We start from the raw sequence: 18342 nt of genomic DNA, 5'->3' as shown, positions 1-18342 counted from the left end.
AAAAAAATGCTTTTCAATCAAGAACTATTTAATAAATAATAAAGAACATTTATAACATGAAACAATGTCCAATGGATAAGGTATGAAGACCCACATCTGGGTGATTGTCATTAGAATTCGAATATTATCACCAATATTCTCATGGAAAATATAATGGAAAAATAGAATGCGAATATTGATAAATTATTAGCGAAATTCTCATTCTATTTTTCCATTATGATCTCCAATGTATGCTTCTGGTGGGTGTTACATCAGATACGCCACGATGCGTCGCCATAATCTCCTCGACCGTGCAATCCTGGGGACACCCAACCCCCTTTGAAACCATGGAAACGTTGTCGCTACGTCTCCGTTGGTAAGATACGGCATATAGTGAGAAGTTTGCAAATGTAATCAAACTTCATTCTAAAGAATATTGGGTAAAACTGCTCCATGAAGGTAATTATTGTGTCCAACCAACATTGGGCATTTTTTATTCATCCAGTGTGATGAAAATTTTGATGCTAATTTTTTAACCTTACTGGACAATATGCTTCCCGCATTGGGTGAAATACTGCCCCGAATTGGTTGGACACATAATTACCCTCGTGCTGGTTAAAATTTTACCCAATATTTTTTTACAGTGTTGTATGTAGCGTTAAAGTAAAAAAAACGGCTTTCAATCAAGAACTATTTAATAAATAACATTATAGCATGAAACAATGTCCAAAGGGTACGGCAAAAAGACCCACATCTGGGTGATTGTCAGACCATTAGAATTCGAATATTATCACTAATATTCGCATGGAAAATATAATGGAATAATAGAATGTGAATAGTGATGGTGAATTATTACCCAAATTCTCATTCTATTTTTCCATTATATTACGATCTCCAATGTTTGCTTCTGTTGGGTGTTTCATTAAGCTGTTCATAAGTTACGAACGACTTTGCAAACGAATTTTGACCTGGGGGTCGTTTCATAAAGCTGTTCGTAAGTTAGGAGTGACTTTAAGAAAGATTTGTATCCTTTCTTACGCCCTATAAATAACACGATATTACCAATGAACATTAATGGTGAATAAATTGATATATTATTATTATTATTAGCTTAGCCGGGTAATATAGGAGCGCCTTGAGCACCTAACAAGGTGGATATGTGCGCAATATAAATACCCTATATTATTATCATTATTATTATTATATCATTTACAACAATAAAGGATCACTGCGTGGGGTCTGGGGCAAAGCCCCGGTAGCTTATTTGCATAAACAGCTTTATGAAACAGCCCCTGGTTCTGTCCTAAATGAGATACCCCAATGTTCCTTTATGTTTCAAAGAAGATCAGGCCTATGCCTATTTTTCATAAATTATAGACTTTTGATTCCAATTTGAGTAAAAAAAAGTATTGCTGTATACGCAGACCATAATCATCATCATAATTAGAAGACTTTAGCAGATGGGAGTCTTTTTTTTTTTGGTTGTTTTAAATTTTCTCATCAGTAAAACATCATGTCTGGAAGAGGAAAGAGTGGGAAGGCCCGATCGTCAAAGGAAAGACTCGCTCAGATTATTGGGAGTCTGATTAACATTTATTACCCAAGAACCGTTTCAATGGTTTGAAAAAGTCGTACACAACTCACAAAACACCACTGATTAATAGCTACTTTTCTATAGACATGATAGAGGCACATCAGCAAACAAATAAAGATAGATCACAATTATCTTAGGCACTTGCTATCATACTAAAGTCCATTATGAAGAGAAGAGTTTAAACGATCAGAAAGAAAAGACGGAACTCTGTAGTTGAATAATTCTATATCTGTCGCGAGTCTCTTGTAGAGCGATTCTAATTGTGTCGAACTAAGTTGCAAGTAGTATTTAACCAAAGTGTCCAAGTCACCACTTTTAGTAGGATTCGATGACGCAGGGATTTCTATGTCAACATCTTGTGTAATTTTTTGCAAACCCTCGCGAACATCTTCGTTAAATGTTTCAAAACGTCCAATAAAATCGTAAGGAACTCGGCATGGATAGCATAGGCGGAACATCTCCCTCCAATGTTCTTCTGGAGGATCAGCGAGCGTATTCCATGGATTACTGACGTAATCAATAAAATTACCGAAAGTAATGTTGAGGTCTTCATTACCAGTAGCCATTGATCTAACATCCCTGTTGATCATACGAGGCAGAAAATTTTTCTTGAAAGGTCCCTTTGATTCGAGTTTATCCCGATATGCGGACAAAATCCGTGAAAACGGTTCGCGAACAAATATCAGTTTACGATATCTTTTTATTTTCTCTTTTGCATCTTCCTGACTGAACTTACCCAATGATGGAAAGTGCTTCGAGGCAAGTGCATGAACTTCTTCATGGCATATGTTAGTTGAGTTTATATGGCCAGTGAGCACAAGAAGCATTCGCTTCATAGTTGTACAACCAGCTTTGGGAATATAACAATAAAGAGTTTTGAATTTATCTATAACGAAAATGTTATTCATTTTCTTTAAGGTGTCGGCGCTCAGACCATCAATGTTTTCTGGATGTTTCCTGGCATTCAAACCCTCACACGTTTTCAGGAGGTGTGAACGTCGTTGCTGCTGAGTATCGAGAGGCACGGATATCTGGGAAAAAAAGGAATAATATAGATATTCATTTATATTATCAATTAAATAAAACATCATAATTGTGGTCTTGGGAAACTGTCTCCCAAAGCTGTTCGTTTGGCAGCGCAACTATAGTGGAAATTGACTCAATATTGACCAAAATGAGAACATACACGCAATATTTTGTTATTTTTGTAGGTAAAGTAGAAAGCAATAGGTATCTTTTCCAGTTCCATGGTAAAATAACCTGGTATCGGTCTTAGGTCACTCATATTCTAAATAAGTTCTGACCAGAACGAAATGTGGTCACAAATTGACGGAATTTTCAGGTAAATCTTATATTGTTTTTTTTATAGAATGTATATGTTCCGAATATGCGAATATTATCATGATTTAAAGGCGAATTCGGGAGGCGGTAAAAAAAAAGGATAAGACAAAGGGAAGGGGAATATATTTTTTTAATTAATAAAGATAAGATGAGGATAAAAAGTAAATAAAGAGGAGGGGGAGACTTGGAAAATAGACAAATTTTCAGGTCACAACGTAATCAGAAAAAATTCGTTCGCGTTCAATATCTGTCGATATCCCGTTCAAGAGGAACAAAATATGGCACGTATAGGGCCTACAATTATCCCGTTTGTAAACTAATATACAAAATATTTCTCCCAAAGGGTCGACTTTCATTATTATTAGTTTAGCTAGATCCCAGGCACAGGGGACGCCAAATAATTAATAATAAGATACGCACCCTCGTTGTGATAAAAAAAGAATGTCGCACCATTACATGTTTCCTTTTTACAGATCATGCACAAACCGTCCTTATAAAGCAATTTTCAAGTCAATATATCAACACAAATATTATTTTAGCATGCGCTTCTCGCTCTCATTATAGTCTTTTTTGACTTTGGTATACCTATGCTTGTGAATTGTTCATGGTTGCGAAAAGTGCTGAAAATAAGTGCTTAAAGTCGTGCTCGCGTTATTAAGGCTCCATATAAGTTATGAGATACATTATCTCTTAATGATGCTAAACCTAAATAACTAAAATATAACTGAAGTATTCTTTTAAAAACTTCTTTTTAAAGCACCACTTGATATTTTTAAAGCACCATGGGTTATGTGGTCCAGTGGTTAGAGCATTGTACTCATAATCGCAAGGTTGTGAGTTTGAATCCCACTCTGCCATTGTCTCCACTTTGATAAAAAGACCCGAGAGTAATATCTGTCGTCTGTAAGGTCAGCCACTGAAACTAGACGTAAAATGTTTCCTAGGTAATTGGTTATAAACCAGCTTGGCATTTACTAGCAAAAAGCTGTCCTGTTGAGTTTCTTCTACGGGAGTTACCATAAACAGAAACAGAACAGATTAGCTCTTCGAGCGGGTGAAATGTAAAGGGGTCTATGGAATCAACAAAATTCTTCTTTGAATCGAGTTCATGACTCCAGACATTATCCTCAGAAGTCTACTGATCAATGTAGGAACTGATTTATGAAGCTTATCAGCTCCAACTCACGTTGTATTCTATGGCAGAGTGACATGTAAAGACATTGTGCCTCTCAAAAGGGGGGCACGGGCCGGCTGTGCCCCCCCCCCCCCCCCTGGATCCGCCAGTGTGTAGGGACCACTACTCCTTGGCCAGTTAAAACGAACAGGGCCCTCGGGGACCTCGTTCATAACTATTAGAGCCATGACAATCTGTGTTGATTACTTTCATTAAATGGTGCCCTCTACGTAGAGAGAATCGAGAGAATTGAGCTTTTGAATAAAACGTACCATGCCATGTATGCCAAGCTTGAAGGGGGGAATTCAAACACACGACATTAAATTAGGAGTTCAAATACTCATTAAAAAAATAAAGTAAGAACAAAACAAAACTATAATAAGACGAACGAGAAAAAAGCGTAGAGAAGAGGAATAAGAAAATACACATTACACAGAAGTTTGTAAAATAAAACAATCATGCATCACGCGCGTTGTTTACAATCTGTATTTGTATATATTCATTTAGTATTTGGCGTAGATTTTATGAAATTCTGTAGGAATTACTAATAGGTGTATGCATGGGTGTCGATCGGTATTCTTGGTTGGGGGGGGATGATTGACACCAATGTTCTTGTGGATGGGGATCTTTCAATATTACCCCCACTAAAATCACAAGTTAGGACATTTGGGAGTGGTTGATCTGCATGGTGTTCTTGCAGTGGCGTACCGTGAGTCACGGCATTGGGGGGCACCAGCAAAATTTTTGAGTCACTTAGCAAGCGCGCGAAGCGCGCTCAGTTGCCAGGTATACTGACCTAATATAGGGACATTTTAAGGACAGTGCCATTAAACGGATATGTATCTCACTGCTCAAATAATGCGAGCGCAAAGCGCGAGCTGAAAATTTTTGATATGCAGACCAAAAAAGGACATTATAAGCAAATTTTTGTAATCATGATACATACCTGTCTTGCTAAACAAACAATGCGAGCGCGAAGCGCGAGCTGAAATTTTTGTAAATATTGACCCCAATGCCCCCCCCGTAGTTACGCCACTGTGTTCTTGGAAATTCTTTCATTGTTGCAGTGTACTGTACTTATATAATTTTTTTCAAAATTCAATTTGTGTTACAAGTAAGCCTATTCTAAACTCATACCAAAGAAAAAAATGACAAAAATTGTCTGGACCATGTACAAAGTGATCTGTTTATTGAACATGATGTATACAACTTCTCTTTTAAATCTAACCCGACTGGCATTATCTTTTTTCTTCTTAATGCATGATGATAAAATGCAGATTCGGACAAATTAAGACTAGCACAGATTACAAACTGTGTGGCTTCTAGTGCGCCATCGGGCCCCGCATCGGGCTTACCGTCATTCCTTAGACGATTTTAACCATGGATTTTAACATGTTTTAAATGCTTTATAAGTGCATGAAACAAAAACAAACATAAAAACAATCAAAACTCAACTGTCATGTTATGATATTTCTCCCAACATTTTCTTGAACCATCAGTGTGTAATATCAGCTAATATATGTGTTAAAATGAAATTTACGTACCGCATGAGTGTGCTCATATAGAATGCAAAACTGTCATCCCTTTCCAAACTCAAAACAGATTTCTTTTTGCCAAAATAAGAAAAAATCAATCAAGTTTAGTTATTCAAGTCCATAACAATAACAAGAATAACATGAAAAAAAAACATCCGATGTTCATATCCAAAGATACGCTTTAGAGAGAAATGAATGATTATTCTTTCTGAAACCATTAATTGATTTCACTTATTAAAAAATTGTAAAAATATGATCATATTACCACTGGTGGGATGGAACACCCTATAAACAAAAGTTGTTTTTCGTCAGGGTCCTTTTATGTCATGTGTTAAAAAATATCATATACATAAACATTTCATTCTTTTTCATCTTGAACCTCCACCCATCTGTTTAAAAGTCCTGGAAAATAATGTTTTTATTTAATAACAATATACACGAATTGCGAGGGAAACAAACTGATTGATGGCATACTATAATCATCGTTTACATTGTTAATTTCACTGATGTCATTCAAGAGTTTAAGGATAATACTAGAAGCTTCCAGAATATAGTGGAAATTTATATATAAAAGCTGACAGTTTCTTAGATCATTATCAGAACTCAGAGTTTCAAGCCAGTCTTCATGTCAGAGCACAGTTTATCTCCAACTGGAATACAATATTAACTTCTGTGGAAATTATTTGTACACCATCAATAAAATTATTGTTTGCAGTTATATTGAGAAAGGGATTCTCAGTTCTCATCAAGCTCTTCAACCTGATCTAACGAACATTTGTCAACCCATGGATTGCAGAAATCGACTGTTTATCATCATCAACTTCGTCTTCACGAACATTTCATCAACTCGTTACAGTGACTCTAATTATCCATCGCGTTTCAATATCAATTTCATCATCGCCAGCATTGTGGACTTTGATTTAAGGAACTCCTTGCCAGCCAATTTGAATTATTTGAACTATCATCATTTTGGATTAATCAGAACTCACTCTTCAAAAGATATGTAAGATAAGTTATTTTTGTATAGTATATGTTCTGTTTACCTGTAAATATAAAAAAAACGATAATGATAATAATTTAACTATTTTTTTCTGTTATTTCTTCGGTATTTGTTCAATATCGTAACAATATGAAATAATAATTACATAAAATATAATAAGAAATTGAAAGTGGGGATGTGACATCATCAGCCCCTCTATTGCATATTCATAAGGGCATGCATTTAACTGTTTTTACGAAATTCTGCCATTCTTTAAAATTTGATAACTTGATCTTCTTCTTCTTCTTTTTTTTTTTGGGGGGGGGGGGGATTTTCAAATGAAATTCCAGCGTTCTGCCGATGGAATTTTATTCTATATGTCCTGAATTTCATCCATAGTAACCCCGCACACACCCACGCACAAATAGTATGGATGGAATCTCTAAATGAAAAAAAATCAAAGAAAATGTATAAATCGCAGAATTGTATATTCAATTTGCGATTCTCCTTTACACAATTAAACAAAAGGAAAATCTGTTCACTAGTTAAAGAGATTAGGAAGGGGATTAGAGTGTGAGGGAGAGAGAGAGAGAAAAAAAGAAAGATGTATCAATTCTACTTACTTTTATAGTTGTATATTGTGTCACATTATTTTGATTCATTCCTGCGGTCGGTCCTTTTGGTATCTCTATAGAAGCACTTTGATAATGACCGTTGAAGAAAGAATTACTATAAAAGTCTGAAATAAGGGAAATGAAAAAAAAAACATTATTCAGCATAGATGGTCCTTTTTTGATGAATTCAAGAAAAAGCGACAGGTTCTTCAGTGCGAGGTTGGTGTGCATAGTAAAGTTTATTACTTGTACTACTTTACATATATTTGTGTTTAGAACATTGGTAGATGATGTTCCAATATATTAATTCGATTCAATTCATATTGTACATCCAAAAACAATCACAATCAAATGTTTATCATTACGTATTTGTACACGTTATTGCAAAAAGTGTGTGTGGGGGCGGGGGTGAAGCAAACCCCCTCCCCCAAACCCCAGCCTATCAAAATTTCATGGCCTCTGTGGAACTCGGGGTTGCGAATAATATCCCCTTTAAATATAACAATTAGCATTAAGTAAGGGGCAACCAAAATATTAAACACTTGTAGGCATTACTATTACATTATTATTGATTATTATTTATATCATAATATAATTGATTACAATAATAATCTCATTAATGATAAAGAGGCTGATATCGTTCTTAATACTGACTCATTTAAATAATTCAAGTATAGATAAATTCTTATATCAAATCTTTCGCTGTTTCATTTTCAAGTATCAAATTACTTTTTTTCCATGAAAAAATATGTCCAGGTGAATCTCGAGTATGGGTATGTCCCAAGTGAATGTCCAACGTAAATAAATAACTATTCTCAATGCACATTTTCCAATATGACTCCTTGGCTATGATCATAATCGCCCAATCAGTTATTAACGAGTAGAAAGGCAAACGAAGCGAGTCTGGCTATTCTCTCGAGACGGTTTGACGTGTGAATTTATCCTACTATATTGAGTAGGAGTATGGTAAGCCCATCAGGTTCAAACTGTTGTGATGCATGGCTTTATATTTGTCTGGGAAATATTATGTAAGAATGATTGTGCTGGTTGATGGATTTGGGGAATGTGAGTACTCTTTGATTCTGCCATGTAATGTGCTAAATCAAAATGATTTTCACATAATTGAATTCCTTGTATATCCATCCCTTTTTTCCTTGTATATCCATCACTGTTTTGTTGTACATAATATATATATATATATATAAAGAACTTAATTGTTGGCATTGCAAAAACTGCATCACTCGTGAATTTGTTTCGCATTTCTGATGTCTTATTATTATTGCTAATACGTGGAAAACCAAGATGCTTATATATATATATATATATATATATATATATATATATATGTATTGGGTGTGTGTGAGAGGGTGTGTGTGTGTGTGTGTGTGTATTAAAGATTGGGAAAATAAAATCATTTTGAATTGAAAATTATATTGAAAAAAAAAATCCTACGTCAAGGTTTCTTCCCAGCTACAGCCGGGGTAATGATAATATACCAAGTATATTTCAGCGCCTTGAGCACATAATCAATGTGGATTTGGCGCTTTATAAATACTCTATATTATTATTATTATTATTCAGCTTAGGCAAGAGTGATTAGAATTTCATACCAGCCCTTAAATCTATTTTGCTACCTTGAGGCATTTGCTCCAGCCTCTATACCACCATGCCTCAACTAACGCGTCATCTTTCGACGTTGAAAATGAAAATGGCGCCTGGATTATTTATATGCCGTAAAATGAATTAGAACCCACTTGGGATAAGCTCTTCATCTTAGAGGGGGTGAAAGTGTAAACAGTGGCTTGAATTTCAATCAAGAAACTATTCGGAAGACCGTATACACAGTACAGACAATCCTTTCGCAATCTCAGCTGAAATTTAAGAGCGCGAGATGTTTGGCGCGCGATGTATGGTGCATTCTCTCGCGTTATCGTCTGATTCATTAATGTAAGAAGAAATTAATTATGATAAAAATTGATACCCGTCTTGATTCGGGAATAATTCTTACGCATAAGGGACTAATAATTATTGTCGAAAGTGATTTACTATCTATTTAATTTAGTTCTGCAGTTACGGAATTTCTGAAGATAAATGGAGCTTGAAAATTTCATTTTCTTCGCTTATGGGAGTATATAGAGGCCCGGCTCTGAGACAGACTGCAGTGCTTGAGTGCAACCCTCCATGTATACTTTTTATGAACCATTTTTATTGACTATGCATACAGTAAATTGGCTATGATTCCAGGAAGGAAGAATAGTACACTTTAAAAAATATTGGGTAAAATTTTTACCACCACGAGGGTAATTATGTATTCAACCAATTTGGAGCAGTTTTTTACCCAATGCAGGAGGCGTATTATCCAGTAAGGTAAAAAAAAAGCAGCAATTACTTTAGAATGGACCAAATTTTCATCACACTGGATAAATAAAAATGCCCAAAAGAAATTCCCAATGTTGGTTTGACACATAATTACCCTCATGGAGCACCTTCACCCAATAGTGTAAATGACAGGTGATGTATCAGTTAACATTGCGTTAACTGGAACAAAAAATATTTTATATACAAACATGCGTTCTATAAATATCCCAATAAGATGAATTGAATGATGATTTTTTTTCAGGAGTTACGTTTTCTTTCCTCCATTTCAGCAATCAGCTAAAATCAGAAAAAGGTTGTTAGCGCTAACAGGTAGCGCTAACACGTAGTGAAAAAAACAACAACAACAGTAACAGAAGATTAAATGCGTACAAGTTATTGCTTGATAAAGATTAAATATAGGAAAGTTAACTGAAAGTCTATTTCATCAAAAGATGTAGTTGTACGCCCATCTCAATCTTGATAAAAACTTAACTGAGGCAAAACGGCAAATCCAAATCCTTATATGCAAACTATTCAGTGTTGGTTGTGTAGCATGTATATACAAACGTAATTATTTAATTCATGTATTCCACGGTGATATCATTTCTGTCTTATTGAGTAGTAATTTCACGTCACAATTCTCAACATCGTAAAGTATTGGCTGGGCCGAATAATCATGTTGAGACTTATTTCGGGAGTGCATTACATCGGCATAAAGATGCGGGTTGAGAATAATCGTCCATGTCATTGACTAATGTACGAATTAAGAAATAAAACTAAGCCAGACGATCATAAAGCTTTTAAATTGATGATAAAAAAATTATGACAACAAGACGTAATAACATGGAAGATAGTAATAAAAAATGGGTGAAGAAAATCTAAAAAGCCTGCCCTAGCAGAATGAATTTAGATTTTAATATTTATGTATGTTTCTTTCTTATAAGAACCTGGTAACAAAGTACACTGTAAAAATATTGGGTAAAATTTTAACCAGCACGAGGGTAATTATGTGTCCAACCAATTATGGGCAGTATTTTACCCAATGCGGAAAGCATATTGTTCAGTAAGGTTTTAAAAAAATAAGCAGCAATTACTTTAGAATGGGCAAAACTTTCACACTGGATAAATAAAAATGCCCAAAAGAAATGCCCATTGTTGGTTGGACACATTATCACCCTCACGGCGCATTTCTACCCAATATTTTTATACCCTTTTTACACACGCTAAAATTTCCTTAACCCCGTACTATAGGTGGGGCTAAATTGCCATTTAGCCCCACCTATAGTACGGGGTTAAGCTTAGCCCACTTTCTTTTTACACAGCATTTTTGCAAAGTGGGCTAACCCCACCTTTAGTACGGGATTATTTGGCCCTGCAAAAAAGCAGGGTTATCCCAGCAATTGCGGTGCTAAGAGCGATAGTACGGGGTTAAGATCGCTAGTGTAAAACGAAAGTGGGCTAAGCTTAACCCCGTACTATAGGTGGGGCTAAATGGCAATTTGGCCCCACCTATAGTACGGGGTTAAGGAAATTGTAGCGTGTGTAAAAATGTACGAGTGAAGTACTTGTACTACGAATGATCGACAAAAACCACTAATCCGGGGTTAGCGAGTTTCGTGTGTGAAAAGCAAGTATTCCTTATCCGGGGTTAGCAATAACAATTTGGCATGTGTAAAAAGGAAAAAAAATAGTACGGGGTTAAGGATAGTACGGGGTTAGCGATAGTCCGGGGCTAAGAAAATCCTGTGTAAAAAGGGTATTAGAGTGTAATTGTTAACTCTGTTATTGATAAAGAATTATAATAATTTGAATATAATTTGGTTACATTACAAGATGCTACGTCTGGCAAGCCTAATGGTATACTTTCACGATACTAAGAAGAACTATTGTCTGATAAGTATACATCAAGTTTGTTATGAATAGGTCTAAATGAAGGCAATAAATAATGTACAAAATAAAAAATCTTTGTTCGTCTGTACAAACATGGCATCCAAGTGGGTCGATTGTTTTATTTCTAAAGTTTACGTCCGATATATTTGAGTTGAACAATAGGGAATATTGAAATACATTTTGATAACGTTATTTTTTATACTCTTTAATTTGATATATATTGCATTGTGCTAGAAATTATATTGAACACAATACTACAAAATAAAATGATTAACAAAATCAATTTTATTGGAAGTTCTCTCTTTCCAAATACCATCATTGCAAAATACATATCCTTACCGACACACATACAAAATTATTCTGCAAATAAACAAAACATTTTAATCCCTTTTGAAGAATAAAATTTGGATCCCTTCGGCACTTTTAACAGGATGATACCGCTTTCTACCCTTTCATTTTCAGTGATGGATACATTTCTTTATACTTAATGCCTTTTCAAAAATCAATAGAATGCATTGTATTCAGAGTTCGAGGTTTTTGTCCACACGTCATTTAATATCAAGAACACAATATGAATGATAATACAAATTCCATTAGATTTATAAGGAGTTGTTTTATAATCGGGATGTCTGATGGCGTCATCCGCATCGCATTTTTAATAAAGATCCTACGGTCATGCACGCGTGAATAAACCGATTTAAATGAAATATCCATCCGTTGCTCCTGAAAGCTGATAAACTAAAGCTTCGTGATAAAAATATGATTTAGAAGCGAGAGAATAAAAGGGGTGCCATCATGTACAGACCCAGAGAAGAGAAGCTGTATCTTCATGTTTTTATCAGACAAAATATTATATAAATATCAAGATATCAATTTTTACTTTTATTTCATCTATATCTCAATTTCCAACGATACGACTGTAATATAAATGTATGTTCAGTTCAATTTATTTATTTAACCATCATCAGGTAGAATACAAATGCACAAATACATACCATAATTAAACAAAAACAAATACTAAGAATATACACCAGTAAAAAGCAGAATGATGGTTTAGTGACCCCGGAGAAAGCAGAGCTTATAAAAGGGGACACCGAGTTAAAATACACACTGAAAATATACAATAACTAATGGAAATTACACTAAGTACACTTATGCAACAGCCAAAATATATTTAAAAAAAAGAGGGGGGGGTCTTTCAATGAGATAAAACAAATAAGTGACTGAAGGTTTTCTAAACACAGGTTAATAATTTTCTGATAAGTCTCTTGAATCTAAAGAGAGCGTTGAGCTGGTAGATAAATTAGATTTAGAGTTTTTGACAAAAATATAGTTGAAAAGGGGAGGCAAGATTTTAGCACAAAATGTATACATAAATACGAGGGAACCAATGATATTAAGTCCTGTATTAGCATTGTGTTTAATTGAGAAAATATAGGCTATTTATGACTGCAGTATAGGGGGGGCATTTTATATAACGTGAATTACTTGAAAATAAATAAATAAAATACTTAGTTTATATAATTGTGGTTTGAGTAGCCTCAGATAACGTTGCAATAATTCAAATGGGGTAGTATGGTGCTATTTGGACAGAACACCAATGAATCTTGATATCTTTGTACTAATAGAAATAATATGAGATTTCCAAGAAAGATGTTCATTCAAAGTTACAGCAAGGAATTGTATATTGTCAACCCTTGTAATAAGATTACCACCAATGTGAAGATTAGGGAAATTAGATGGGACATCTATTCCTCTTGTTCGAAAAATTATATAGTTGGTTTTCTTAAGATTTATGAATAATTTATTGCAAGCAAACCATTTTTTTATTTATCCAATTCAATATTTGCTAACGATATAAGATGATGTTCCTTTTTATGTGATATTGAAACAGTGGTATCATCAGCAAACAGAGAAAAGTTACTTGGAGAACAATTAATAATATCATTTATGTAAACAAGAAAAAAGAAGCGGGCCTAATACAGATATATTACTAAGATGGGATCTGACACCATCGATCACCGCATAATGATTTCTGTGTGATAAGTAACTATATAACCATCGGAGTGGGACCCCCTGATTCCCTAAATTTTTTTTTTTTTTATGTGATCAATGGTGTCAAAGGCCTTAGATAGGTCCATAAAAGCACTTAGGCAGTAATTTTCAATGTCTATTTTATCAGATATCACATTACATAAATTCAGTACACCGAGATCCAGTGGCAGACCGTGACCCGGAGGAGACAAAGCATTGGAATCCACACTGCTGGAGTATTAAAATGTAATTGATTGAAAGGAATTTATAAAGTCTACTGTGAAATATTTTTCTAACAATTTGGAGAAAAATGGCAATAATGCAATTGGTCTGTAGTTAGTAATGTCATGTTTGTCGCCCTTCTTGTAAATTGGAATGACCTCATCTGTTTTAAGTTTGTCGGGAATACCCTGAGAAAGTGATTCATTGAAGATATACATGTAACCATGGTGACAGAGGGGATAGGATTGATAATAGTGTAAATGCATTCCTTGACAACACGAGCTGCTATTGAATCAGAGCCTGGAGCAACTGATGACTTTATGGACGAAACAACATTAAGTATTTCCATCTGTATTTGACTTTGGATTAAAAAATAGTGAGTTTGGTACATGGTTACATAAATAATAATAAAAATGCGATAAAAATTTGGAAATTTTTTCTTGTGTAACCTTTCGAATATTGATGAATAACTATTGAGTACCTGAGCAATGGTCGATTTCTTAAAGATTTTTTCCTGATTGAAATACATAATAAGATGGTAAAGTGTTTTTTTGGGGGGTACCCAATAAATTGATTATCCGCGACCAGGATTTTTTTACATATCACTCCTCACTTTATCAAATAAATTGTCGTAGTAAATCTTTTTGCTTCGGCAAATAATGGGCTTACATATTAATAAGTTCTTAATATATTCAACGTATTTCAATCGATTCCGAGAGTCGCCATATTATATATCGATATAGTATAAGCTATGTTTTTTTCAAAATGCCATGTGTAATCCAAGGTTTGTCGTGCATGTCTTTTCTGTTTTGTTTTTACAAGGGGGGAAAGAATCATTGTTTAGGGAGCTGAAGTTTTGAATAAATGTGTTATAAGACATGATATATTTATTGCTATTAATATCATTCCAGTCAGTCAAACTTAGGTTTTAATTTAAAATATTGTCTTTCGTGAATTTCCTACTGTTTATGTGGAAAGGCAGGAATATATTATCACTCAGGCAAAATATAGGAAAATGCTCCGAGAAGAAGATAATTTCTTACTAGAAATAATGGGAAAGATTATGATAATTACCGCAAGCGAGCATGGGTTGAATTTTCAACATTTGAGTAATTCCTGAAGAACAACACAAGTCATGAAATAAATATGACCAATGCTCACAAACCATTCGACATAGCTCAAGTAAATGAAAATAACAATTCCTCTATATTCATTTTCCCTTCTTCTTTAAAAAAAAATTCCTCACGCATTATATTCCTATAGCAAGATGTTTATAATGACGTATATCTCACGAAGAACTATTGACATTGTATCTTAATGAATTTAATATAAGACAAATAAGAGGTATAATAGTTATAATTAACCATATTATACTGAAATTCAGTCATTATTTTGTTATCAACTACGCTTTAAATATGAATATCTATGATCGCTCTGGAAAAGTAACAAAGGTAAATTATCAAAGCTTTATTATGGTTGGTTAAGGAGATTTTCAAATTTATATTAAAAATTCAAATCTATTTATTTCACATCTCTAAAAACAAACAAGATACACAGTACATCGATATCAATCAATCAACTGATTCTATAATAAGGTCAATAACAAGGAAAATTGTAAAATTTTAACAAAATAGCAAAATACAAAAGGTTGTGAATGAGATGTGAGGGAGTAGCAAAAAACCAATAGACCTATCTATACTACTCCCTGAGCTAAGGGTGTGACCAGCAGGACACATCCTTAATACATGTCACATCATTGGACCGGATGATGCCCCAAAAGAAAGAATCCTGATATATAGCATTTCATAATATCAACTTTTGAATATAATTCATAATTATGAAGCACTGAATGGGCCTGCCGTAGGTTTGTCTATTAATTAAGTTATTGTTAAGAAGGGCAAAGATGATAACTCACTCTTCATGTTGAATAAGATCACCGATGATGTTGCAAGAAACAGAACGGTAAAGAGTGGATTTACAATCCTAGCCATGACGATTTATTGTAGAGTTATTGTCAAGAATGATATCAAATTGTAGATAGCGTGCGAGATCAATCCCATTGTAAGGATTTGCTGACTCCAAACCATCGCTTCACACCCCAATCCCACCCTCTCAACGAGATGCGAGTTGTAGAATGTAAATAATCTGACAGGGAATACACCATAATATAGACTAAAGCTCTCTGTGATCGGGGGTGCATCGCAAAAATGCGTCGCCGCGGATAGCTCTACCCTCCATGGTAGTAGCCATGGCCCTGGGAAGCGGAGGTGCTGGGGGTGCAGGGGGTGAAGGCAGCACCCCCTGGAATTCTGGTAGGTGTGTACAATTTGAGAAATGAATTGAAAATTGCCAACATTCTATGTTGAATCTTTCCCCCTTTTTTTTTTGGGGGGGGGGGGGTGGTTGTTAAATTTCTTGGGACCCAAACGCCCTTCATTTTGTATTGAAAACATTTTTTTTTTGCTTGTCAAAATTTTCTTCAGCACCCCCAGCAAAAATAATCGTTCCCAGGGCATTGGTTACAACTTATGTTTGTTGCAGCGATCCATGTTTGAATCTGCACCTTGGGATTAAATTCAATTCTATTTCGGAGCAAACGTATCCCTTTTTCTCCTGTTCAATTGTCGAGTGATACCGTTTTCAGGACCCAGCTTACTTAGGTTTTAGGTTGTAGGTGTTACTTAGGTTTTTCTTATGTTTTACTTAGTCTTCTCCTCACTTAACATTCCTAATTTGTTACCCCTGCAATTAAAAAAATCAACTAAAAATGATGGCAAGTAAAACCTGACAATGCATGGATTCGAATTGGTATACTGTAAGCAAAGACTCTAGCCCTCTGGCAGCGGCGTAATGAGCCATAGATTTTGAAGGGGCAAAACATGGCGTATAAAGCAAATTTTCTAAACAGCTTCTTGAGTGTGCAAAATTTTAACCTTTTCAAATTGACAATTGAATTCTTGGAATAGATTTGGTATAATATTCAGCAAGTGCTTTCATATTTCACTCTCTTTCCTTTTCTTTTGCTTTCCCTTTCTCCCTTTTTAAAGAGTGGGCCGGGATCCATGACCCCAGGCCCCCATCAGTGTGCCTAACTCGGATATTAGTCCCCAAAAAGAATGACACAAATCTGACTTTAAAATCCTACTTGGAGACCACCAGCTTGGATCTTAAATTGATGAAGGCCTCGAAAGGAAAGGGGGTGGAGAGAAAACCATGCAGAGACTTATCTTTTATTGCATAAATAATAGAAATATAACAAAAGAACAACAGATGCAACCCCCACAAAAAATACTCAAATATGTTCTAAGTTGTACGGCAGATAAAATTTAAATAAAAAGAAAATGAAATTAATTTTAATCGTGTCTCAAAATAATATATAAATTTAAATAATTCCCCTTTTTTACTCAGAATTTTCCCCAAGCATATATCATGTATATACGCAATGGTGTACCAGCTCAAATCTTCGTTAATGGCCGCAGCGGCTGCCATCAGGTATCATCAGACATTCTTTCTATCCATTAATACCCCTTTCATAAACCCATCCTCCAATTAGCCGCCTAATGCGGATAATTCAATAAAAATTGCGTTCACAAACTCCGAAAATAATCCGCATTATTTTTACGAGCGCCCGTCCTGAAAAAGGCGGATAATCGTCATGGCAACCGCACACACCCCCTCCGATGCGGTTGTGTTGGAAAAGGGTGACCTTGTGACCGCACCATGGCAATTATCCGCATTACTTTGGATTGCTTTCATAAAGTCAAAATCTGGTCCCGATGCCGCTATTATGCGGATAATTGCAGCATCAAAATAATGCGGATAACTCTGGTCCTCCTCCGATTTTACGACCAAATTATGCTGCTATTAGCCGCATAATTGAGTGTACTTCAACATAATTATTTTTCGCCAGACAGATACGATAATGTAATGTCCATACCAAGCTTACGAAAATAGGGACTGTGAAAGAAAGAGAGAAAAAAAATAACCAAAGCAACACCAGAAATATGAATCACACTCCAAAACTACAACGGAAAGGAAATGACCCGGAAAATCCAACATGTTCTCTGACCTGCCGATCGTGGTACAAAGAAACCTATTGTTCAATCGGTGACCCGACAATATTATTGCTCCGCCGTCATCTGCTCCGCCGACAATATTGCTATACGCAAAATAAGACAATTGTTCCGCCGACAATTGCTCCGGACAATTGCTCCGACAGTTGCTCCGCCGACAGTTGCTCCGCCGACAGTTGCTCCGCCGATATTTGCTCCGTCGACATCGTCTTGCTCCGCCGATATTTGCTCCGCCGACATCTTCTCCGATTATACGACAATTGCTCCGCCGACATCTGCTCCGATTATACGACAAGTGCTCCGCGACAATTGCTCCGCCGATAATTGCTCCGCCGAAAATTGCTCCGCGACAATTGCTCCGCCGATAATTGCTCCGCCGATAATTGCTCCGCCGATAATTGCTCCGCCGAAAATTGCTCCGCCGAAAATTGCTCCGCGACAATTGCTCCGCCGATATCTGTTCCGCCGACATCTGCTCCTTCAATATTTGCTCCGCCGACATCTGCTCCGCCGAAAATGGCTCCGGCGTAAATTGCTCCGATAATGCGA

The 18342-nt window shown here is 35.5% G+C and overlaps 1 protein-coding gene across 1 annotated transcript; it reads right to left on the bottom strand.

Moving 5' to 3' along the window:
• Nucleotides 1-1460: 1460 nt before the first annotated feature.
• Nucleotides 1461-15856, bottom strand: LOC129260348 (carbohydrate sulfotransferase 11-like). Its single transcript, XM_064114498.1, has 3 exons — nucleotides 15636-15856; nucleotides 7226-7341; nucleotides 1461-2604 (listed from the first exon to the last, which is right to left on the bottom strand). Exons 1-3 carry the CDS (start codon nucleotides 15709-15711, stop codon nucleotides 1726-1728), a joined length of 1071 nt encoding a protein of 356 aa, XP_063970568.1. The 5' UTR covers nucleotides 15712-15856; the 3' UTR covers nucleotides 1461-1725.
• Between the last annotated feature and the right edge of the window lie 2486 nt (nucleotides 15857-18342).

The sequence above is a fragment of the Lytechinus pictus genome, unplaced genomic scaffold (genome assembly GCF_037042905.1).
Source record: "Lytechinus pictus isolate F3 Inbred unplaced genomic scaffold, Lp3.0 scaffold_19, whole genome shotgun sequence".
NCBI classification, from domain to species: Eukaryota; Metazoa; Echinodermata; class Echinoidea; order Temnopleuroida; family Toxopneustidae; genus Lytechinus; species Lytechinus pictus.
The sequence above is the reverse complement of the archived record's forward strand: the minus strand, read 5'-3'. Positions and strand labels throughout refer to the sequence as shown.

Coding starts and splice junctions, on each gene's coding strand:
- LOC129260348 (XM_064114498.1), bottom strand. CDS start 15,711: ATGGCTAGGATTGTAAATCCACTCTTTACCGTTCTGTTTCTTGCAACA. Junction 7,342..15,635: donor GATCTTATTCAACATGAAGA/GTGAGTTATCAT, acceptor CCCTTATTTCAG/ACTTTTATAGTAATTCTTTC. Junction 2,605..7,225: donor CACAATATACAACTATAAAA/GTAAGTAGAATT, acceptor TTTTTTTCCCAG/ATATCCGTGCCTCTCGATAC.